Genomic DNA, 25906 nt, shown 5'->3' on the forward strand with positions numbered 1-25906 from the left:
TAAGCTAAAATTGTACTTGATTTACTGTAATTATTCCCGTATCGGTTAAAACTTCAAATCATCAAAGAAAATCAAAGCACTCTCTAAGAATTTCACCCTTTAAGAGTGCATTGAGGCAAACCTAAAAAAATTCTTCTTCATCATCTTGTTGTCGCGCTTCCTGAATCCACCATAGGAGATTTTAGTTTGGCCCTCTGGATGTCCTCTTTTAGGTCTTTACGCACCACTTCTTGGGGCTTATCACTTGAGCTCCCAAAGATCACTCTCTTAGCTTCAGCAAAACTTCCATCGTGATCTCGTTTGCGTTTCCCTAGGATCTCCAAGGCCTCCAGCTGTTTTTGCATCTCTTTATAATAAAAAGTTACCATCTTTGATCACTTTTCATTTTCTGCCTGTAATATTTGAAGCTGGCGTTGATTCTCCTCTGCTGTTTCTTCCTTCTTCTTTTTTTTCTTTTCAATCTTTTGATGTCATGCCGATATTCATCAACCAAATTCTGATCTGCCACAACTAAGCTTTTAGTACTTGCACCTCATAAGATTTTGCAATGAGGCGATGCCCCACACTTGTGATAGTTGTCGCATTTTGCAAGCACAGTGCCACAACATCGCTCACTAACCGATTGTCATCCCCCGTTCCTAGTATGCGTACATCCCTAGGAGTCACCAAACTCCTCGCAACTCCCATGGCAACTTCGTTGTCAAGGAGTAACGAGTCGCTTTTTGTCACTGGTCCTCGTGAAGAAGCAAAGTAGGGCATCCAGACCGGTGCAACTGCTTGCCCCTATGTATGTGTTGGCGGAGCTAGGTTAAGATCCAAAGAAGATGGGAAGGGATACGACATTTTCTTACTGCTTTCTTTTTCTTTCTTTTTCTCTCTTTTCTCTTTCTTCTTTCCTTTCTCTTTTCTTTCTTTCTTTTCTCTCTTCTGCGTGGTTGTAATTCTTCTTTTTCCTTCGTTTCCTTTAATATATGAACCCTAGCACCATTACACCGTCTAATTTTTCCGCATTCCTTGAGCTCCACAGCCTTCGCGCTTTCCATCGTCTACAATTTTGTCACGACTTGTGCAACGTCGTCCCTACTCTCCATGGCACCCCGTAATTCCGCTTGTGGATTTGTCGTACCTCTGTGCGTCGACACGTGTCTCCTCTCTCTAAGGGTGGGCATTGGATTTGTGGTTCAAATTGATTTAGGGTTGATTAAAATAAAATGGCAGCCCTAGAAACAGTGACCAGGTATCTATCCCATATGACATAAAAAATTTAAAAACATCCATGGGACTATATTTATATTTAAAAAATCAACTTGATAATGTTTAGTTGGATTGTATAATGTGTTTTGTTTTGTTTAGTTGGATTATAAAATGTTTAAGTTTCTTTTTTTAATTTATTTATAAAATCATTCATGGGACTTCATTTTCGGTTCAAGGTTCCATTTTTTTAAGAAACCAGTCCAAATCGGACCGTGCTCACCCCTACCTCTCTTTTTTTCTTTCTCTCTCTCTTCTCTCTCTCTCTCTCCCTTATATATTCTCTCCTCTCTCTGTTTTTTTATTTAAATTTTTTCAATTGTGAGTTTTGTAACATGCATGTTATTGTATTTATGAACCCATTACAAGACTCGAAACTCACACAGAAAAAAGACGACCCGAACCCAACAAGACACGTTTATTAAATGGGTTAGATTCGAGTTGAGCATTCTTGACACGTTTGTTAATTGGGTTGGGTTAAATAAATCAATGACAGCATAAAATGAACACAGGGTTTGTGAAAAATGTGATATTTTCAATGGCTATATTAATAAATCTTTATTCTTTGAGTAGTTAGATTTTTGCATAAAGCTTACCTTCCTCAACTGATAGCTGCATTGATCTTTTCTCTAGCTCAACGGCATGTCTGCTAAGCTCAGATGGCGATAATTGACGAAGCGCTGGCAACATGATGAACGAAGAGCATTTTCAGTGCTGGCAAAACTAAAGGCAGAAAAATTCGTATGAAATTTTTTAAATTGAAAGAGCAGTGCCATAATAAAATGACCTACTCTGGATGTATTCTCTCTGATCAGAATCATCAAATTGCTTCAAGAGGTTCTGCAAATGTAGAAACCCTTCTGTCCTTTGCTCATCATGGTTCTTCTCAGAACCAACCAAGCGAGGAACCAGAGATTCAGGAGTGAATCTAAGTTGCCTGGAATGAGCAGCTGGCAATCCATTGGAACAGGTGGTTTACCAGGTGAAAAATCTACCGGAGAAGCCAAGGGCATTGGTGCGAACGCAGATGTCTCATGTTCCTGCTTCTTGGTTCTGTCTCTAGGTAGGTCTTGCTGCTTTTGCAAACAATATCGTTTGAAATTGAGAGTAAGTATTTTGTTCTCACACCTTTAACTCTTCGCTTGCCTAGTGCTGAATCTAACTTCCTCGCACTACCACCATGCATGAGCTGATCACTTGCACTGCTGATGCTCGTGAATTGGTGACAAGGGGAGCTCCGTGGCAACTCAGGGTTGAGTATCTTAGTTCCCAAAACCTTAATGGGATCCGCGACTGGTCGTCCTAGAAAAACATTCTTGTTAGGGTTAGAGGTCCATCGGAGTAGTCATTAGCTGCTAATCAACCCGAGAGAGAGAGAGAGAGAGAGAGAGAGAGAGAGATATCCGAGGAGAAGATAGCAAAGAAGAAATGTGGGGCGTGTTTTTTTTATTCCTAATCTTATAATTAAGCGTGTGTTTTCTAAATCGGGGCATGTGAGTTGTATTAGTCGGGTAATGAGAGTATTAAAAACTTCCGTTTAATATAATTCAGTAATTAAGTAATACAAGTTGACATCAAACAAATGACATTCACTATTTACTCATATCCATAGTCTAATACCATGTACCAAACATACCCTACGAGCTTTTGCCACATGACTCATCTAAACATGACAATCCAAGTCCACAAACACAAGCATACACACTAAGACAGGACACTCATGCATGTGAACTGCAAGAACGACTGCATAATATCTTGTATAGAAACAAGAAAATACAACCGGCGCTTATTACATTGGAACTACAGTTCACATTACATACCAAATTTAGTATAACACTGCTAGGAATTCAAACATTTGACTTGGCATAACCCTCAAATGCTTGGCCTCACATTGAGACGGGATAAAAGCTTTTGACCCAGAGACTTATCTGCCTGCATTGCCAATACAAGCACATAACATCAGAACAACATGGCTTATTCTAAAACTAACCCTTCATATTCCAGTATCACATCATCAAGTTGCTTAACTCTACAAATTCACAAATGCAATAATTTATAAATAGTCTCACCTGAGACCAGTATGAGATCCAAATGCTGCGAATCTCATGGGTGACACGCGGGTCTGATAGGGCATCCACCCATCGGCGGATGAATCGATCTTGCCTGCATGAAGATGCAAGATTAAGAACAATGTTTAAATACAATTATTTTCATACAGAGACATCATAGGGTTGCCTCCAGATACCTGTCTGGCGCCCAAGATCTGTATCTCTCTCCAGGTTGCTTAAAGTTGTTCTCCTTCTCAATGACGCACTGAATAACCAAAACAAAGTTCCCATATGAATTATTATGTGCAGAAAACAAGGAAAATCCAGAAATGCAATCGGTACATATGTATACGCACACACCTACACTAGTGTACGTGCCCAGGTGACAGAAAAAGGGACACAGCTGGAAGAAAAGATGATGTACAGACGAGACGGGGAAACTAAGGTATATTATTTAAAGCAATATTCCTCAATTGATAGAAACTGACCTTCTCACGCTTTCCAGAAAGGATATTAGAAGGAATGGGGAAGCGCTCAGCATGACGAACAGGATCATACCTTGAAGGGAAGTAATTAACCTGAAGATAACAGTATAGCAACTCATCAGAGAAAACTCAAATGAATAAACATGCATACAAATGGAGTTGTCCTCCCAGAATATTGAGCAATCGAAGTATACAAGGGCCAAAGGGATTCCATATGAGACATAACAATTGAATACAATAATAATACCTCCTCATCCCTGTGCATGAAATTCATGAATCCCTCATGATGATTGTTATGATGAGGACACTTGGGAGCATTCACTGGGAGCTGCAGATAGTTCGGGCCAAGACGGTGCCTCTGAGTATCCGAATATGCGAAGATTCGAGTTTGGAGCATCTTATCATCTGAATAGTAGATACCAGGGACAACATGGGCAGGGTTAAACGCAAGTTGTTCATTCTCTGCAAAGAAGTTATCGATGTTTTTATTCAGAACCAAACGGCCAACTGGCTGCAGGGGAAGGATATCTTCAGGCCAGGTCTTAGTTAAGTCAAGAGGGTCAAAGTCAAATCTGTCCTCTTGATCAGGATCCATTGTCTGAATATAAAGTTTCCACTCAGGGTAGTTGCCAGCTGCAATGGAATCATAGAGGTCCTTGGTAGCATGGCTGTGATTAGCTCCTCCAACCTTAATAGCTTCATCCTCCAACAAACACTTCACTCCACAAGTAGGTTTCCAATGAAATTTCACATAGTGTACTTTCCCTGCCTTACTGATGAGGGTATAGGCGTGAACACTAGAGCCTTCCATGTGCCTGTAATCTTGTGGAACTCCCAGATCATCATAAAAGAAGGCGAACGTGTGCAGGCTTTCTGGAAGGTGGGAGAAGAAGTCAAGGATCCTCCAAGTCTCTTGGATGTGCGACTTGGGGTTCGGTTTGAAAGCACGGATCGCGTCCGGGAATTTCATTGCATCACGGACAAAAAAGACGGGGAAATTGTTTCCAACCAGGTCAAAATTACCCTGCGTTTAAGAAGAACAAAGTCACCACATGAGTAATTACCACACAGCAAAATAAAGCCGAATAAATTCGTATATGGTGAATAATGCTACATGAGCAATCTATTACAGACACCAATACAAATCCATTAAATATGCCTACGCTATTGAGAAAATAAATAAAACATTGATAATATGTAGGTAAAAACCTCACCTCTCTGGTGTAAAACTTCACTGCAAAACCACGAGGATCCCTCAGGGTTTCAGGGCTGCCACGCTCATGGATAACAGTGGAGAAACGCACAATGACAGGTGTCTGAACACCAGGGGCTCGAAGGAAGTCGGCACATGTTAGCTGAGAAATATCATGAGTGACCTCAAAGAATCCCTTCGCACTGGCTCCCCTAGCATGGACAACACGCTCTGGGATTCGTTCTCTATCAAAGGTGGCAAGTTTCTCCACCAGATGATAGTCCTCAAGGAGAACTGGACCTGAAAAATAGAAACAGAAATTTAATTCGGAACTGCACCGACTCAACTCATCATATTTAATCATCTAGATTACATGCAAAAATAGCATAAAAATGAAATTGATTGTTATGCATTCCAGAACATAAAATAAAGATGACTGTTGCTCGGTTGCAAATATTTGTAATTTTTATTTACATTTAGAAGGTAAGGTTTCAGCCAACCAGCTTATCTTGACAACCCAAAAGGAGGCTGGAGGAATTAAACGAGAACCAACAGAGCGGAACAATCATTTTTCAACTAAAGTAAGAAGAAATTTTTAAAATAAAGGGTTTACTACTGAAATACCCCTTGAACTTGTAGCTCACTTTCAATTAGCCTCCTATTCTTTTTTTTAGAAAATTAAGGATAAGAACTTCTTATTTTTGGGCCAATTTCCCCCCTAAATCATCAATATTTCATCTAATTTGCTTTTAAATATGAGGGCATATTGGTCATTTTAAACATTAAAAATAATAAATATAGAAATAAAAATTAAAAAAATTAAAAATTGAAATAATAACGATATATTCACCCTATGTTTGACAGCCACCAACATCACACCCTCTCTTCGATCTCTTTCCCCCTTCTCTTCAACATGCACCAACATCACCCCCTCCTCCTTCTCCCTCCCACTCTCTTTTTGCGTCTCTCTCTCCCCATGCCAAGGTTACAGAGAGGAAAACAAAATTTAATAATAAACATCTTGAGATGTTTTGGGTGGCTGTTTAGGATTTTGATCTTGAATTTTTTTTATTTGGTGGCTATTTGGCTGTTTGGGTTTCCTGGGGAGTAAGGTGAGGTTAATAATAAAGATCTTGAAATTTTTTGGGTGATTGTTTGAGTTTTTTGGGAGGTGAGGTTATGGATGTTGAAGAACGAGGGAGACATAAGGAGGAGGGGGAGGGTGAAGGGTGGGGGAAGAGAGAAGAGAGGGAGGGAGACACACTTTGTAGATAACGAAAGGACGAAAAACAAAAAAGAAGATCAAAACCCTAAAGCCTAAGAGAATAGGGCGACAAGAGAGAGAGAGAAAAAGAGGCAGGAGGAGGTGAGTCGGGGGTGGGGCTGGTTGACCTCGCGAGAAGCATCGGGCAGATGAGGAGAGGGAGAAAAAAACCAGAGGGGAGGGGGAAGAAAAAAAAAACTGATGAGATAAGGTTTTATTTTGTGTTATCTTTTTCTTCTTTTTCCAATTTTTTTCAATAATTTAATAGAAAATTGGATGAAATGTTGAGATGTAGACCGCAGTCGAAAATTAGCCAAAAAGAGAAGTTAATATTTTTAATTTTCTATATATATATATAAATAAATAAATAACAGATAGGGGGTTAATCGAAAAGGATCAGCTTCAAATACAAGATATATAAGTATATATATACATATCTTAAATCCCACAAGCGTTTCCAAAGATTAATCATCCTCAACCTGGTAGTGGGCGGGAATAACATTCAAAAAGCAGTTTACATCTCATAATCACATGAATATCAAAATCTTGTTCAAAAAAGTTGAGAAAACCATCACAAAAATTCAAACCCAGGTAAGCGAAGAACCTATGATAACAAAGATAAATATATGCACACAAATAGTGAACAGCATCATAAGATAGATAGATGATGAAGTGCAACTAAAAATATATATAAAAAAAAAAAACTGGGTTGCAATTGAAAGCCCAGGATCAATCAACGAAGAGTTGTGATGAATTACCTCTTGGTCCAACAGTCAAAGAAGAGTCGTTGTTCCAAACTGGAGCACCGGCGTTTGTGGTCCAGTATGGGGAATCAAAAGCACTTGAAGGGCGGTGCTGCAACATACACAACGAAAATGAAACAAGACCATGATGAGCTAAAAGAACAACAAACACAAAGTTTCGAGCTACGCTTAAATATGACCAATCTGATTGATCAAGAAGATTAATTCAACAAGAAATCAAACTTAAACAAATCAAGAAATATTGAGATTAGGACAGGGAAATGAGTACCTTGTAAGGATCCATGGAGAGAGAGATGGGGAGAAGAAGAAGGGAGTTTGATAAGAAGGTGAGAGAGCAGAGATAAGCCACTCAAAAGGAGGGTCCTCTGGCAAATGAGAACTGAAGAGTGACATGTGAAATAGGGGAATTTATAAACACTTGGGGGTCGTGGAAGGCCCCTCGCGCTTATGTGCAAATTACCAATCTCAGCTGGTTATCTTTATCCAAACTCAGTGGAAGGTCAAGAGAAGAGAAAACATATCTTTGCCAATATAGCGTCGCGAGTCAGAACGATTCCCGCCAAACCTTTCAATTGAAAAGTAAAAATGAGTAAAAAGGAGTAGAAACACCATAATTGACTGTGTAATTATAAAATTTATGGAATCATCTTTTTATTTTTCAAATTTTGTGAACATATTATCGCTAAATAATGAACACAAAAATTGATTTAAATATAATGTTGTTTTATCTAATGAGTATTTCAAACTTGTAATTAATGCTAACTATTTTTTATATTATTTTTTTAATATAAATGGACCAATTTTTTTTTAAAAAAAACTAAAGCATTTATGACTCTCTAAATTAGAGAGTATGGTTGGAGTTGAAATTTTTTAAAGAGCTTCTAAAATAGCTTTTTTGTATTCTTACCTAAATTTTAGCTAAAAAATAGAGAGCATCATTGTGGATGCTCTAACTATAGAGATTTGATTGAAACAATTAAAAACATTTCACGGCGAACAACAATGGCAGGGCAAAATGCAAATTATTAATTTGACTATTGTTCTTTGTTTGTACCATATATGACCCTCCACTCACATAATGACACGTGGAAAGCAAACGAGGTCAAGACCAACCCTGTGAAGTAGGCCAATCCGACATGAATCGGCATACATCACCGATTCATACATGTTCTTCAATTGGTAAGTGCTCTCCACTGCCCCCTTAAACAAACCTTCGGTACGTACCTGATGTTGAATGACCTCAAGAGCGCCATCAGCACGACTGGCCAATCATACAAGACAACCTCGGAGCTCCTGCTAAAGCATGTCGAGACGTGTGTCAACCATTAAAGACACTCTCACAAGTCCTACATCGAAACTAAGTGCTAAGTGATCACCCAACAACCTGAATAAATAAGGCCTCTGGCCCCAGCCATAGGGTAAAACTTTCTACTTGAACTGTGCTCCCACATTTAGTACTTAGCTCTTAGTCGCTAACTTTGGCATCAGAGGGTCTTCGGCCGAGACCACACCGGTGCTCAAGACCTCACCTGCCGTTTCTCTCTTCAGCTTGATTCCAGCATCATGATCCAAGGAAGAACGCCATGGTCCAAAGGCCCCTCCGGTCCAAACCATCCATATCACTTGTAAGTTAGCGCTATAACTATCTGTTTAGTTTTAACGCTAACATTCTTAATTGAATTATTAATTTTTTGTTAATCTTTTATTTCACTTAAGAAAAAAAAAAAAAAAAGAGTCATTCGTATATCTCACATTATCATTGAACTGGATTCAAGACAACCAATTTAACAACAAATTCCGAACCTCTATATTTAGGATCTGTGCATTTAATCACATTTTGTGAAATTCCGCTCAAATAATCTAACCATTTAATATAGGACACATCATCAATCTTTAACCTAAGATTTTTTTGTTAACTTTAAAGGTAACATGCTTGAGGGAGATATTTTTTTCATCATGCTTCCTCCTTGAAAAAACTGTAAATAAAATTAATTTATTGCTATTTACCTCCAGTTTATAGATCGAACCCTAAGCACAAAGTGAACTTCAGAACTTTGATTTTCTAGTCACAAAAATCGAGCAAATTATGTAATTAAGAAATAACATATATTACGATGAATTAAAAAAAAAACCTCAAGCACGTTTACTTTAATGTTAACATCAATTTTTGGAAAGAAAAAAAAAGACTTTAACTTAAAGATTAATGATGTGTCATATAAGTGGTTAGATATTTAGTTTAAATATTACGAAATGCAAATAAATGCACAGATTCTAAATATAGAAATTCAAAATTCATATGCCATAAATATCACTTTATGATTGAAAATCCAGAATATTAAACTAAAATTATATTTCTTCACAAAAATTGCATCTAAACATGAGGATAAAATGATGTTCATCCATACATTGAACAAGCACAATATATCGTGAAGATATTTGATATATTGAAAACCTCGCCCATATAATATATTCATGCAGGAAGGCTGAATGATGGGACCAACAAAGAATTATGTCATAAATTTTTAGGGTCATATTAGGGAGGTTAACTTTAGATATCAACTTGTGTGTCATCTCTCTAATAGAGATAGAGCCCACTAATAAAATGGATCCCACAATCTATTAGAGAGATGATATACAAGTTAGTATCTAAAGCTGGTCTCTCTAACATTTTTCTTATTTTTATTGACAAAAACTTCAACGACAAAAAAAAAAAAAAATAATAATAAACAAAAAAATAGGCCTAGAAAATTATTATTATTGTTATAAAATAATTGGAATATGTGCGAGAATGTTAATCTGCATAAATGAGACACAATATTTAACGAGGTTCAGCCTTACTTACGTACTCAGAGAGCAGCAACAGTAATTTTTCTACTATGTAAAATAATAAAGCTACAACTTTAATATTTACAATATATGTGACCCGCTAATCTTTCTCTTTTAAAAATTTCTCCTTGTTCTCTTTTCTCTCCACTCACTTACCCGCTTTCTTTCCTCCTCTTCTTTGTTTTCTTCCTTTCCTCTCAGCATGGGCTCTCTCTTCTTCTCAGATGATTGGTTGTCTCACCCATTTGCACAAGTGGGTAGCCTTGGCAAGCAAGAATGACACCCAGTGTGCAATAAACTAATGCACCAAAGTCCCCACACAAATAGTAAGTGGGCTTCACATCACATGTTCACTCTTTACGGCAATTATAATAATCATGGTGGGAATTCCAAAATTGAAAATAATTGAGAACGGGATGCATTCATCAGTCCTTATCCAGATCTTGGAGCTTTGCTAACACTTAGGCGCAATCACTTATGGCAGTGGATATGCTTGAAGTTCATAAAAACAGACAAAATAAATAAATAAAAAACTGGAAGAGGCTATTTTTCGGTGTCGTTTGTGTTAAGGCTGCTGAAAACAGGAAATATGCTGATAAGGTTAGAATGGGCCCCAGCTCAGATTAGGCACAAAGAGTGCCACTCTCTGAGTCCACTTCAAATTTGGATACATAAAAAACGAAGAAGAAAAATCAACGAACTCTGGGCTCGCTCAATGTCTTTTTCTACAGGATTTCTTCTTTGTTACTCGTCAATACTGATATTGTAGAGTAAAGAATGTGGAGCCCAAAAATAATAGAACCTAATTGATTGAAGATGAATAATGGTAAAGCTTGTCTGCCAACACTCAAGTGAAGTCAAAAAAATATGAGTCAGCAGCCACAGAATTCTGACTACAAGCAAGGCTTTCCCCCTTCCTTCAACAGACATACCGACTGAGAAGAAATGAGAGCCCATATAAAGAATAAAGAAAGGAAGAAAAGAAAGAGGGTGAATGAGTGGAGAGAAAATGAGAGCAGAGAGATATCTCCCAAGAGAGAAGCCACATATATTATAAACATTAAAATTGTAGTCTTATTCTTTTATATTGCTGCTCTTTGAAGACGTAGAGAAGGCCGAATCTCTTTAAATATTATTTCATTTACTTTACACGCAACTCAATATTCTAACATATCCCGATCATTTTACAACAACTAACAATTTTTATTTTTTAACGGAGCTCCACAGAACAAATTTTGAAGGTGATTGTCATGGTAATTACTTGATGTTAGAGAACCTCTATGTCCAAGGGAACCATGAGATCAAGGAAGCTTCGAGTTATACTCATATGACCATACTTCTTGTTCTTCATGCATAAAACATGTTCAAGACTTGACATCTAATCATTATAGTGATCATCTATAAAAAAAAAATTAAAAAAAACGTAACTAGGCCTTGATGCAATAAGAACTTTAGCATTAGCTTCATGTATGTAGGAAAAGTAGCAAATAATTTCAATTGTAAATTTTAATGTGGAAGCGTAGGAACGAGTACAAACATTTGGAAGTAAACACGTTACCATAATAATGTTGGTGTAACAACAATTAGAAGGGTTGCAATTATATAATAAATATTTGTTCTTTGAGTACGTTACCAACATCTGTTATAAGGGATAAAAATGGTTGCATAGGCCACTTGATGAGGACAGTATGTACCCTCGTTATACTGAAGTTTGAATCTTCCTCTAGTTTTATTAATTGTAAACAAAATGGTTTGTCTAAAATAACTGGTCTCACCAAAATTAAAGCAATTACATTACAACATCTTCTGCCGTGGAAAAAACACACAAAACATAAAAGAAGAATAAAAAAAGAGAGAGATAACAAATTATACTGGTAAGAGTAGACTACCTCCTGTTGCTCTTGTTGGAAGGGAAAAAGCAATGAGGGGCATATTACAGTAGAAGAAGAGTCAGCATCAACTTCACAGCTAACAATTCCCGAGCTGTAAAGTAAGCTCAAGGTATTTGGGAGAGTTCATTCTGCTGGCCATCACCAAAACCAGCATATCAATGTATTTTGAATCTTCAATCGCTTTCCACTTGTTGCACTGAACACGCTCAAATTGCCTATAAAAAATTGCTTGTCATTGAAGACTTCCCCAATATATTTAGAGCCATCATCCTTTGGATCTCTTTTGCTGCATGATGCATTGATCACTAGAGTTAAACAAATCAATGACAGAGCCATAAAATGAACACAGGGTTTGTGAAAAAGGTGATATTTTCAATGACTATATTAATAAATATTTATTCTTTGAGTAGTTAGATTTTTTGCATAAAGCTTACCTTCCTCAACTGATAGCTGCATTGATCTTTTCTCTAGCTCAACGGCATGTCTGCTAAGCTCAGATGGCGATAAATAACGAAGCGCTGATAACATTATGAACAAAGAGCATTTTCAGAGCATTTTCAGTGTAGGGCAGAAATTCGTATGAAATTTTTTAAATTGAAACAGCAATGCCATAATACAATGACCTACTCTGGATGTATTCTCTCTGATCAGAATCATCAAATTGCTTCAAGAGGTTCTGCAAATGTAGAAACCCTTCTGTCCTTTGCTCATCATGGTTCTTCTCAGAACCAACCAAGTGAGGAACCACAGATTCAGGAGTGAATCTAAGGTGCCTGGAATGAGCAGCTGGCAAACCATTACTGGGCTTTCCAAGAAAAATTGGAACTGGTGGTTTACCAGGTGAAAATTTAACCGGAGAAGCCGAAGGCATTGGTGCAAACACAGATATCTCATGTTCCTGATTCTTGGTTCTGTCTCTAGGTAGGTCTTGCTGCTTTTGCGAACAATATCGTTTGAAATTGAGAGAGTAAGTATTTTGTTCTGTCACACCTTGAACTCTTCGCTTGCCTAGTGCTGACTCTAACTTCCTCCCACCACCGCCATGCATGAGCTGATCACTTGCACTGCTGATGCTCGTGAATTGGTGACAAGGTGGGCTCCGTGGCAACTCAGGGTTGAGTATCTTAGTTCCCAAAACCTTAATGGGATCCGCGACTGGTCGTCCTAGAAAACAATTCTCAGGATAATTTGGCATAAAGTTCCTATTATCATTCTGTACATCTCTCAATGCTATCTTTTTCATCGGTAATGTTGATTGCTTACGGCACACAGATGAACCAACCACACTGTTTCCCAGTGCATTGTTGTTGAGGTTAGAGCTCACCATTTGAGGGATCAGAACAACTAACTTGGCTAAGAAGATCCTAAGGTCCTGGCTGCAGAGGCATTAGCAGAAAAAGAAAGATAAAATCAATAAAGATATCCTTGAGTGAAAACAACAGCCCCAATATAACTATCATGCTAAAACACATTTAGCTTAAACGAATAGCGGATATAACAAACATTTTCTTCCTGCTGCCCTACTTGAACGAAAAGTATCACACAAAATAAACAAAAATTTAACTCCTCCTGCTACACAACTTGAGGTGATTTAACTATCTATGTCGAAAATTTAGTCATTTTAACATGGAGTCACCATAAATGGCATGTTATCATAGGGAGATAAAGTTCAATTACTCAAGAAAATAAGAGCACTTTGCCAGTTTCTGAAAATGCCCTCGATCCTGAAAGCAATCTCAAATTTAAAAGACCCACCTAGAGAGTGTTTAAAGCTGGTCTCTTTATCAAATCACATAGTGGGGAAATATTTCAACCATCCAGTCTCAACATTTGGTAACAAGAAAAACAAATTTGACGAGCCCATGAGTCCAATTTCAGCAACATATAAACATCGCCCGCCTTTTTCAAAACCCATTTGCAAAAAAAAAAATTAGAAAACGAAGAAAATTATTCAACTCTGCTCTAAACTGAGAGTATCAGTACAAATCTATGGTGGGTACTCATCAACTGTTTTGCAGACAAAAGTTGCAGTCTAAATGGAGCTGCTACTATTCATAAACCCTATGAGGAAGAACTTCAAGAGCCAAAGGAAATTAATTTGAACAAGATTCAATTATATAATAAATATTTGTGCGTGCGTGTAAGAGAGAGAGAGAGAGAGAGAGAGAGAGAGAGAGAGAGAGAGAGAGAGAGGGTGCGATGCTCAAATTTGTAATAGATAAACAGCAGAGATTCATAGAGTGGAGAAAGAATTACCGTTTGGAGTTTGGAGTTGGAGTTGGAATTGGAGTTGGGGCGATCTGCAAGTGTTTGGAATGGATCTGAGGGTGAGGGAGGGAGTGTTCAAAAAATGAAATTTGGCTCCAAAGGAGGCGGAGAGGTTTAAACTGGGTTTAAAATATAGGCGGGACCCACGTTACGTAGATTGGGCCCATCGACCTATGCAGGAGGGTACTTTTTTGATCCAACAACTTCCATTCCATGTTGTGCGTTTACTGAATTTTTTGTATTTTCACAAAAACTCGTGAAGTTTTTAAAATTGCATTAAATTAACCTCCTCTTTGTTTTCAATTTATTTACATTGATACTCATCGAAATTTTTCTTCTTCATATTTTCACAAAACTTATGAGGTTTTTAATGGAATGAATTTTGTAAAAATAATTTGAAATTTTAAAGAATATTAGTGTAATTTTTGAAATCTCAGGAGTTTAGTAAAAATACTAACAATCTTTACAAGGTGTCAATGTAAAAAATTCTATCTACTACCCACTAGTAAGTTACCTGAGCGAGTAGTTCATTGTAAACAGGTATAAAAATGTTGACTATATTTTACCTTTCAATGATTTACTTACGTTGTACAGGTAATTGGCCAACCAAGGTACGTACAATATTTTACACCAACAAAACCACTCATTAATCAAAGAACATAAGCAGCCAGCCGAATCCTTAACTCGGCATTTATCTGCAAATCGTTAGTCTCATATTCGAAATCCAATGTCACCTCTCCTCCCCTCCCCTCCCCTCCCAAACTTTGACAAAAATAAAGTAAAATCAAAGAACATAAGCATAAGTCCCCAACAAAAGGCAGAGAAAACCAAACCGAAGAACCCATCCACATGCTCAATTTCTCATGAACCATTACCAATCCCCATCTATCCCCACCCTTTGGACCCCAAAATGCAAGTGAACGTTACAATAATCTAGAATGGAAGTAACATGCCGAACATAGTGCGTAGAAAGACACTATTGTAGTAGATCACGTTATGGGGCGATCCTACTAAGGTTTTTTTTTTTCAGCAAAATAAATATAATGTTGTCACATAGAAAAAAAGAAAAAAATAATTCTAATTACCTTATGAATAATGCTACTCTTACCACATTTGTATATCACATTCTCATACCACCTTATGTGGCAGATGAGGTGAACAGCCACATCAATTAAAAGTATTTAATATTTTCTTTTCTTTTATGATTGATTAACACTTTTTAAAAAAAAAATGTTATTAAAACTTTCTTTATTAAAATGCAGTTCATTGATTTTAATTAATGTGACATATGATATAGACATGCCACATCATGTGGTATAGAAATGTGGGATAAAAATGTGGTAAGTGTAGCATTACTCTTAATTTATTGATAACAGAAAAAACCTATATTTCCAAAAAAAAAAAAAAGGGTTCCATTTCAAAATCTTACAAAATAAATAAGAAACGTGTAAATAAAAAGTTTCCGTTTTTCTTTTATTTGAGCTATGGAGATATTGATACACGTCAAAAAAGAATTCTTTACTGATACACAAGATGACGGCATTTCAGCATCAAATTACATTCTTAAGATGGACACAGCCTCTCCATGTACAAATGTGGATGCAGTCCTCTCCGTTGGATATAATTATAAGTTAGGAACTAATTTGTGTGAGATATTTCTTTCCGTATTTCTCCCATGCTCTGCTTGTGTGTTGACAAACATACATGCGTGTAGCTAGGGTTTTATGGTGGCGGGTGATCATCCTCTGGTGTTTGAGGTGGGATAGGTTTCCAACCTGGTTTCTCATCCCAGTACATGTCATAGTATATGTGACCAGGAGTGTGTTCCGCCACACAACACCATATACCAACGTACCGCTTCACGCGGTTCCTGAATTTCTCTTCCCTTGCCTGAGCATAAATTCATATATCATCAGAACATGATAAATAAGCATGTACGAACGGTTCAACCATTAATATGAGACCAAAGAAAAAAAAAATATCGAAAAGACTTGCCTTGTCAGTGAAACCTGGGAAGGCATCTTGCATAGAAGAAAACTGAATTACTTTTACATCCTTGAATGAGGAGAATATTGTCTTGAACTGCATATACAAGTGAAATACAATGTGGTAAGAATATTAGAGTTAATAGAAACATTGCTAGACAGAGTTAGAGGGAAAAAGAAAAAAAAACATTCTAGAATATTATGTCTCAAAAGTCGGTCTGAGTCCTGGCCACCTATATCTTGTCACAGTACTTATCCCCTTTAAAGGCCACTTAAACTCTGACCATTTCATGAGCCAATGATGAATATAGTTTGATTAACTGATAATGTTTGAACAAACTGGCCCAGTTTCAGCTTCATAATAAATTAGAGATCATTATAGATGCCAACCCTACAAGGGTGTCCCTCAAATAAGTTATTTGAGGGATCCCTCAACTAAAGCTCTGTATATAGAGTGCCAAAAATGAGAGATAGCCTTTCACTAAACCGTATATGTATATATTAATAGATGTATAGAGTCTTTTCAAGAAAATAAGTGCGTACACACACGCACACATTCAGAATACCGTTTCTTCATCGCTTCTCTTTGGAAATCTCAGCACTCCTGATGGGCTGGTAGTATTTGAAGCAACGCAGTCTCGGGTTCCTTCTTGACAAAGCTGGACCTCAAGCCATGATTCTTTCACCTGAAAAAAAGATTCATAAATGTATAAATGGTACTCTAAGGGAGGGAAGGAGGGAGGGAGGGGGGGTGGGGTTGTGGTTGGTGGTGTGTTATAGAAGAAAAGTGCTACTTTTGAGTTTAAGTGTTAAGTTTCACTGATACTCATTTACCTGTTTTGGCATCAATGGATTGTCAAAAAATGAGTATTCTCTTATATTGATCTGGGGCCCAAATATCTCCTCTGGCAATTCCTTGAGCATGACATTTACCTGCATTCACAGTAGTCTTTCATTAGCTTCCAGAGGAGACTCAGAATAGGAAAACCAGAGTAAAATGTGACTTTGAGATCCCTTAATATTCCTATGATTTATTTGTTCAACTCGTAGGAAGCTTCACTCAGTACAAACAGACCCATTATTATGAACAACGGATTTCAATTCGGTTTAAACGAAATGTAAGCTTTGAAAAATGATGGAAAATAGCTATAAAGTAAACAACAATTTTTAGAAATAAATATTAACTACTACTCCAGATAAATAAAAGTTGGGCAGGAAGAAACTGGTCCAGACTAATTTCAGAGAGAGCTTGGTATGGATTAAAGAAAAAGAGGTAAAACAAAAGCAAAAAAGAGAAAATCGACTGTTCTGAGGTAGCTGTAGGGAAAACATTATAACCGACATCCTCTTCTTACTGCCTCTTTTTCTCTCGGCAAACCTTTTTCCAGTATATTTTGTATTTCAGCTTTATCTACAATGAAAACATTTTAAATGATTATAACAAAGGGTCCACAGATAGGATAGAGAAAGAAAAGAAAAATAAAATTATGCACACAATCCTTGTGGTTAGATTGTAAAATTCGTATCGTCCTTGGGGTTTGCTTCATGACACTTATTCTTTCTTTTATGTGGTTTCCTCAGTAACAAAAACTCATTAATTTTTAGAGAAGATGAAGCATTTGCATGCAGCACGATGATTTTTTAGGTTTCCATGAAAAATAATTTGTGAAAAATACCATACATCCCTCATATTGTGGTTTCCTCCATAAAAAGTGGAGATTAAGAATGAAAGAAACAAGGGTCACATCATCTATTCAGCACATATTTTCAGGGAATCATACCAAAAATCATGCGGCCAGGCTTAGTTTCCTATCGAGTCAAATTTTGTGTAATTGAGGAAAATCCAAGGGAAGCATAACCCCTAAACCATCATGATGGTGCCGGACTACATCCAACAAGACACAAATCACAAGGAAAAGGCACTTCCAGAATCCATACCCTCTAGGAAAACCCCCTTTGCAACTAATCATGCTCAAGAATGGCGAATAGAAGATCATAATCAATTTCAATCAGAAAATTTAACTGACATTTCTAGTAATCCTTATAGGTTTTCAACCATGGTAGTGACATCTAAATAATCAGCACAAACACTGGTCAACAGACTGCATCAGAAATTTAAATAGAGGAGGAAGGCTAAATTTCTAATTTAGACCATAGCAAGGATGACCAAGTTAATATTATGATCATTATTTTTCTCCAATGACGTTATAATTCACTCACTACTTCAAAAACTAAACTCTAGTGGCAAAAGCCATGAATTTGTCTGTCAGCTGTGTTGACGTCGAGAATGTAACTGATATCCTGCTGTTTAAGTACAACGGCTGCTTTAATAGAAACTTGTCCCAATGGATGTCAACCTCTAACAATGGAAATTTTCTGAGCAATCTTGTCTATTGAGGAAGCAAAGAAAACAAAAGTATATAAAATTAGCTCCGACAAACAGGACATACCTCAAATACATGGTCAAGAGGGCAAATAAAAGGTTGTCGAGTGATAGATCCCTCAAGAACACCAGGGTGGGGAAACCACAGCCTATCCAACCTGCACCACAGTGGAGGCATGACCTGAAAATCACAAATACAAAATATGAAGAATATGAACTCCATATGCATTAGTTCAGCAACAATTATGGATTTCAAACCAGGTACGTAATATTGGCACAATGTTGATTGATTATTTTAGCGGACAGATTCTAGAGCCTTATCCTTATAACCAAACCAATAAGCAAAACAGCACGGTATATAGGCTAAGACCAATTTGATGTAAGTGACCAATTTGATTGCACTTTGTTAAAGCTGATGCATCCAACCTAAGACACTACTAGTGGAGAGGCCTAAGAGTTTGTATAACACCCTGCTCATGTGTGGATGGACTAAGCCAAACTGATAGATTAATTATGTAGGATGACATGGAGCATGTGAGGCCAATTGGGCCTAAAACATGGATAAATTGCCCACTCTGATACCATGTTGAAGTTGGAGCATCCAACCAAAGTGGCTATAGTGGAGAAGCACATTATTTTGTGCATCGAGATGCAAGGCATAGAGTGCCTCATGTGCAATTTCTATATTCTCATAGAAGAAACAACTATTTACTTATGATTATGATAGTTAGGATCTTGCTACATGTCAAACTTGCAGGACCCTACAAAATTTACACTAAACCTTGTATGTGATAGTAAATGAGACATGCATGATAGAACCTGTTGAATAAGTCCACAATTTCCATCCCTATATAATTCTATTAACAGCTATCAGTGTCATGCGAAGCATTTTCAGGTGAAGAGAAGCTAAATACACTAAAATAGTAACAATTGATTGTGACAACGGTGAATCAAAATTTGCAATATCACCCAGATATTTATAAATAAAACAAACACAAATTCCTTCAATAATCCCACACTAAAATTCATTCACTCATTTATCACTGAAACATTCCAGTCCAACAAAAATGTGCAGTGAAATAAAACAAAATGATAGATATTTTCTCACCAAGGTGCGATTCAACAAGGAAGAAATAGCAAGTGCCATCCTTATCTGCTTTATCTGAACAAAGCCATTTCGGATATAAATTATATGATGCAACACTGTAATATCCAGATCATTGCTAAAAGTTAATGGAAGCAGGTTAGTACATACATACTTGGTAATTAATAAGAGAAAAATGTGATTTAACATTATGCTCCCCATCTAGTAACAAGCTCTTCGGAATAGATGGCTTAAATGACAAAAACCCTCCTGCATAAATTTCCAAAGATGTCAAGCGGCATTAGCATGAGAACAGTCATCAGTACAACATGAACAAATGCCAGAGTAGCGAATCCAGATATTCAAGTGGTCAAATTTTCAGTTCTATGCAAACTTTTTTATTGCTGATGAGGTGGCAAGTTTTGAAGAAAATTCAGACTTAGGCAGTGGTTTGGTTATTGGAATGAACAGAGGAACGGACTGGCATTCCTATAAAATGTCCACTTCCCCAAAATGATACCAATTTTTAATTCTTCCTACTTTACTCTCCAGCTCTCAGCATTCTATTCTAATTCTAATTCCATTATGTTCTAATGGTTAAATCTACCAATCAAAGAGTACCTTAGTTTCTTTAGTACAAGAGCAAATTTCAGAAATGTAAATGAGCATGAAAGATCAAGCTCCATGAGATGGGAGGAAACTTAACTGAGAAGATGCAAAGAAAATGATACACATTCACCTTCACAGAAGCAAGTGCAAGAAAAATGCATCCTAAGAAGATCGAGAAGATGTGCAATGCATGGCACAAATATTGGTGATATTTTATGTTAGTACCTGGTGCATCATAGTATTCTGGTGGGTCATAGAAAACCATGCCTTCACGTAGTCGGTGGCGCTTTCCTTCAGTACCCGCATACTGGAATGTGGTATGCACTGCGTATGGCTCCAACCTCAATTGCTGATACATGGCCTGCCATTAAACCATTAAAAAGCTTAGGACTTGTGCGATACACAACCTTTTATAGCTTATATGAACTACGTTCACGCAAGAAACCTAAGTTTGAGGGTGCAATTGAGGAAAAGATGGAAGAAAACTATAAATCCATGCCGAGATTAACTATGAAGATACAATGTCCAAACTACCAAAGAAAAACTATACAACCTTACCTGGACAAAATATGTATGCCCGCTACAAAATATGCTTGCAGGCAAAACTCCCAGCTTCAGATTTCCATCAAAAGCATACACAAGTCCACTCTCTCCATCAACAGGTGGTCCTAACTGCTTCCTTACGAGATCATTAAACCCATTCTGATCCCATATCTTTTCATCAGCTAGAAGCATATCTTTCCATTCCTTGGCCAATCTTTTAGCAGCATCTGTTGGCCGCCAGTGGAAAATTCCAATATTGTAGGCAGCACCAACTGCTAGAGGGAAGAAATCAGCAAAATAACCAAAGCAATAACTTTAACATAAACAATCAACAAGGGTAACAACAGAGACTAGGCTGGAGTCAAAATTGAAGAACAGTAATGAAGGTATCCACAGAAACAGGGAAAGTTACGGATCCTATACTAGTATCCCCAAGGGGTAGACCCCTCCCAAAGTATTAGCATAGTTATAATTTGTGGCTGGACACAAATTCATGTCACCAGATACAGAGATCCAGCACATGGAATAGCTGCAAACATTTTATGCACGTATAGGATAGTGGAGATGAAAAAAGAAGTATTTTTACACAAAATCTTCACCTTGTTGCCAAATGTCCAACCTGTCATCAGTGACTGTTGGTACAACTTGATCACTGGAAGTCAAGACATCTGCTTCAGGATAGCGAGCAAGATATGGAAGTGGGTCCTGTTCCACGAAAAAAGATATATGATAACTCATAATCGTCAGACGAAAAAACCAAACAAGTAAGCATTCTTGACAAAAAAATATTAAGAATTAAAGTACTAGCTGAAAAACTACCTTTAACCAAACCATGTCGGTATCGCACATCAAGAGCTCATAGCCATAAGGGAGGATTGAGTCTATCAGTATAACTTTTTCTCTCCCCATCTTGTGGAATGTTGGTGATCCCCATCCAACATCTATTGTGCTCATATGGCTGCCCATATCAAATACTGGAACACCTTTCCAGTACAAAGCCTCCAACAGTTTGGTGTCCATTGCACCTAAGCCATCAATTTCAAACTCATAAGTGCAGACATAAATAGAAATACAAAAACATATGTTTCCTTACAAGGAAATGGAATAGATATGTAAAGAAATTGGAAAGGCCAAAAAGACATAAAAGTGCACAATCCAGAATGGGGGGTAGCTTACCAATGAGAAGGTTAGAAAGCCCCAGATCAGTCAAGTGTTTAACCCAAGTCAGGATAAAATCCATGAATGCATAGTTCCCAAAGGTCACAATAATGACGTTATCCTTCACTCTTTCCTGAACCAGTTCTTTGCTCAGTCTAAATTTCTTCAAGGCTGGCATTTTCTTTGTGTGTAGGGGAGCTTCCCAAATGGGTCTTGTTGACATGCTTCGAGGCTCTAGGGAAGGTGTGGGAACTGCTTGAACTATTGCTGGTTCAGAAACATTGGGTGCTTGCTCTACAGGAGGAGAACCTACATCTGTAGCAATTTGTGAATTCACAAAAATTAAAGATATGCAGGGAGAGGGAGATGACTGAAATCATAGACAGAAAGCTTACTGAATGAACACCAAATATTGCAAGAAAGGGTGCATTGACAAGAAGCAAATGGCTTGAGTTCTACAATATTACTGATGGCACCATGGAAAATTAAATTTACTACTTTACTATGTAGGAACCGCATGCGGTGTAATCATTAATAAAGTGAAAATATGATATACAAAGGTGCCACAATGTTTAAAGCTTGAAACTTTTGGTGTGTAACAACAAACAAGAACCACAAAGTTGATCCACTTTTTTCAACCCAAGAAAAAACACAAAAAACCTAAACTAAAGCACCAAAAGTCAGACGTTTGATCACAGGACAAGAGCAAAGTTGAGTTGAGTTTCTAAATGAGCTTATGCTGTCACAGTCGAATCAGTTAAATCACTTAGCGATATAAGTTAGTAGTTGCCATTGGTTAGATATGTGGCGGGAAGAGTGAAATGGATCCTGTATAAACAAGAGCACCATTGCGACTCCACAAGAATAAAAGACAATGAAAATACAATTTCCAGTGCTAAGCACATAAGCGTTGAATTATTCAACGGGCAACTAAAATCTCAAAAACCCATTTCCAATATGTGATGAAAGTGATAGAAATTGAAGGATAAGCGTAAGAAACAATAACAAAATCAATGGGCTAGGAAACCCAAAAGTAAAAAGCAGAGAGAGAAACTGACGGGAAAGCTAGGAGGTGGTGGAATCTGCAGCAGACTTGCCAGAGTAAATGGCCGATATCACATACAAAGACGAGAAGATGATCCCAATTATTACAGTGGCGTATATAGTCACGAACACTGGCTTCGCATTGTCAAACGCATTCCTCCACCCCATTGTTTCGGTTTTGGGATTTGTTTGCTTGTTTGATTATCCTTCCCACGCCATTAACATCATCTTCTTTCTTCTTTCTTCTTTCTTCTTTCTTCTGGGGAAGAAGAAGAAAGAAAACCCTAAATCCAAATGGAACCAATCTGAATCTGAGAGGTTTATTTCACTTATTTCTCTCTCAGCTCTCAGGCTCCCAACTGGTAAAGGTCAACTCCAGGCTGAGCCTCCATGTTTGTCTCCTTTATTTCTCATTCTTTACTCTCTTTGCCTATTTTTCACCAGTAATAAGAGAAGGTTTGGTTTGGTTTAATGTGAATCTGTAATCCGTGGCAAAAAATTAATATATATTATTTACTTTAAAATTTTCCATATGCGAAGGGAAGATTCTGACATAATTGATTGAACAGTTGATTATGAAATAATTGACTAGTTAAAATGTTGATTATTCTGTCTTGTATTTGGTTGGTGAATGTACTCGTCCTTCAAATTTTATTTCAATATTTTACGTTTACTATTTTGCCCTCGTGTGAAGAATCCTATTTTAGCTTACGGTCGTTTGGACCAATTCCCGTGTTTAGATAATAAAAAATATAGAAATTAAAAAATTTCGCGTGGGGAAAAAAATATAGAATTTGGAAATCATAAATTCTAACTTTAAATTCTATCTCAAAGTTGCTCCCTAAGCCACAACAGCCGCCCCTACTCCTGCTCATGCAGCTGTCGCAGCCGCTCCAGCAGCCGCGGCTGCTCCAGCACCCACAGCGGCGGCTGCTCCTGCTCATGCAGCCACTGCAGGAGTGGCCGCAGCCGCTCCTGTAGCCGCTCCTGCTGCCGCAGCCTCCAATGCGGCCGCTCCTGCAGCCGCTCCCGCACCCACAGCGGCGGCTGCTTCTGCAGTCGCTCCTGCAGCCGCTCCCGCACCCACAGCGGCGGCTGCTCCTGCTGCCGCAGCCGCCACTGCGGCCGCTCCTGCAGCCGCTCCCGCACCCACAGCGGCGGCTGCTCCTGCTCCTGCTCCTGCTCCTAAAAAGGTAAGAAATTTAGTGTGCATGAAGAGACTCAAACCTTGACCCTCAAAGGAGGAAAGTCTCGTTCACAAACCACTTCACCAATCTTGTTTTTGTGGTATTTTATCAATTACGCAATATTTATATTAATAGTCAATGGTTTGTTTTTTTTTTTTTTAAAGAAAATTATTTCTTTTATTTTGTTCAGTTATTCCCATGATATATATACAAATGACAACTTTTAAATTAATATTTCAAGGTTATATATGTGGGTGTGTGTGTGTATATATATATATATATATATATATGTATGGATGAATGTTTTGGAAGAAATAATTTACTTTAAATCGTAATTAAATTAGTACCTCTACTTCCTGATTATCGGGAGATGGTGTATTTGCAGGTGCATTATTCTCCGGGTTTGGATGCAACAAAGTTTCTTCCGTGCTACAAACCAACAGATTGAGAGAATATTTTCTATCAGTGCATACAGATAAAAAAGCAAACAGATAAAAGAAAGCAATCTTTTACAACTGTCTTGTTTATTAAAGATAGAGAGCTAGCTTAATTAGCCACTCTCTCTCTATCCGCTCGCACTTTAATCTTTACATTTTGCGCTTATTGAAATAAAGTAGAATTCTCATGTGATATGATTAGGGGTGGGCACGGTCCGGATTGGTTCGGTTTTACTCTCAAACCACAGCTGAACCAATAAGAAAATAACGGTCCGGTTTGGTTCGGATTAGCCTAAAATCATAATGGAAACCGAACCAATCCAAACCACTTGTAATCGGTTTGGTTCGGATTGGTTCGGCCGGTTTGTGCCTAACACAAAACCATGCATTTTTCAACCTGCTCTTACATTATAATGCTAACATTTTGCCATTATATCATTCCATTCCATTCCATCAAAGACTAATACAACATCATTCCATTTATTCAAAGGTTGTCCATTATGTGAAGCCTAAACCTTAATTATGAAAGTAACAACCATAGTCTTTGTTTTATGGTTGAAAGATTAACATTCTGGTTGTTCAAATGAGAGTCAAGCCATAGTTGCTGATCATCCAGGGAATGCTTGCCTTCCAAGACTGGTCAATGAGATGATATGGTCAAAGCAGATAACATGGTCAAAAGAAAAACCAGCAAGATTGTTTCTAAACCATTTTGAAAGGCCATCTATTAGATCACAATTTAATTCAAAGCCTATTGATTTGCAAAGAAAATTTCTAGGACATAAAATAGACAAGACAAATGTGAACGTTGGTTATTTACTGGTATGAGAACCCAAATCAGCTGCAGCTTTGCTTGCACGAGTCAATGCATCTGAAACCCACAGAACTCCCTTACATCCATCATCCATGAAATGCAGGTAATACATCAATCTATCTGTTGCTATGCGTACACAGTTATCTTTTAAGGGAAAAAATCATCAGTATATAGTGAAAAATAGTAGTAGGTTGTTTGGTCAACAGACTAGCTTCAATGTGATATAATTCAAACATATATAAGCGGCCGAAGAGCATTTGCATCATTGAAGGATGAATGTGACGGCCAAATATCTTAGAATTAATCGTTCTCTATTTGAGATTTATCTCTCTTTCTCTAGCTAAAGCCACAAGATTTGAAAAAAGCATGAAACATAAATGGGTCTGAAAAATAAACAGAACACTGCTTAGAGAAGAACCCAATTGGACTATTGACACATGTAAATTAATATATATAAATATATAAATATAATTAATTAATATTTAAACGGTTCGCTTCGGATTAGCACGGTTTTTTAAAACTTAAAACTGCAGCTGAACCAAATTACTCCGGTTTGGTTCAGATTTAAAAACTGTTGACTTTTTTAAAGTCAAAACCGAACCAAACCGGAAAATACGGTTTGGTTCGGCCGGTTTGGTCGGATCGGCCGGATTGATGCCCACCCCTAGATAT

At 37.5% G+C, this 25906-nt stretch overlaps 3 protein-coding genes across 10 annotated transcripts; all 3 read right to left on the bottom strand.

Annotated features, from left to right (window-relative positions):
* LOC117627569 (catalase isozyme 1-like) lies at positions 1-7461 on the bottom strand. 7 transcript variants are annotated; one of them, XR_004585785.1, is made up of 10 exons: positions 7273-7461; positions 6999-7095; positions 4999-5276; positions 4032-4808; positions 3788-3877; positions 3497-3564; positions 3321-3414; positions 2043-2553; positions 1848-1931; positions 1-1155 (listed from the first exon to the last, which is right to left on the bottom strand). XR_004585785.1 is itself a non-coding variant. In XM_034359708.1 (8 exons), exons 1-8 carry the CDS (start codon positions 7285-7287, stop codon positions 2410-2412), a joined length of 1563 nt encoding a protein of 520 aa, XP_034215599.1. In that variant the 5' UTR covers positions 7288-7461; the 3' UTR covers positions 1766-2409. The 7 variants fall into 7 exon arrangements, 2 of the variants coding, with proteins under 2 accessions (XP_034215599.1, XP_034215601.1); XR_004585786.1 differs by having other exon boundaries at positions 2039-2553; XR_004585782.1 differs by lacking the exon at positions 1-1155 and having other exon boundaries at positions 1766-1931.
* A 4125-nt stretch (positions 7462-11586) lies between these two features.
* On the bottom strand, positions 11587-14076 carry LOC117627571. The gene is made up of 4 exons (XM_034359712.1): positions 13979-14076; positions 12350-13098; positions 12157-12240; positions 11587-12008 (listed from the first exon to the last, which is right to left on the bottom strand). Exons 2-4 carry the CDS (start codon positions 13047-13049, stop codon positions 11938-11940), a joined length of 855 nt encoding a protein of 284 aa, XP_034215603.1. The 5' UTR covers positions 13050-13098; positions 13979-14076; the 3' UTR covers positions 11587-11937.
* A 1360-nt stretch (positions 14077-15436) lies between these two features.
* On the bottom strand, positions 15437-23300 carry LOC117627992 (arabinosyltransferase XEG113). 2 transcript variants are annotated; one of them, XM_034360326.1, is made up of 13 exons: positions 22811-23300; positions 21771-22067; positions 21414-21619; positions 21194-21299; positions 20610-20866; positions 20277-20412; positions 19618-19712; positions 19467-19520; positions 18426-18539; positions 16810-16908; positions 16542-16661; positions 15986-16072; positions 15437-15880 (listed from the first exon to the last, which is right to left on the bottom strand). In XM_034360326.1, exons 2-13 carry the CDS (start codon positions 21973-21975, stop codon positions 15713-15715), a joined length of 1647 nt encoding a protein of 548 aa, XP_034216217.1. In that variant the 5' UTR covers positions 21976-22067; positions 22811-23300; the 3' UTR covers positions 15437-15712. The 2 variants fall into 2 exon arrangements, with proteins under 2 accessions (XP_034216217.1, XP_034216216.1); XM_034360325.1 differs by having other exon boundaries at positions 20610-20869; positions 22811-23230.
* Between the last annotated feature and the right edge of the window lie 2606 nt (positions 23301-25906).

This window comes from Prunus dulcis, chromosome 5, assembly GCF_902201215.1.
Source record: "Prunus dulcis chromosome 5, ALMONDv2, whole genome shotgun sequence".
Classification (NCBI taxonomy): Eukaryota; Viridiplantae; Streptophyta; class Magnoliopsida; order Rosales; family Rosaceae; genus Prunus; species Prunus dulcis.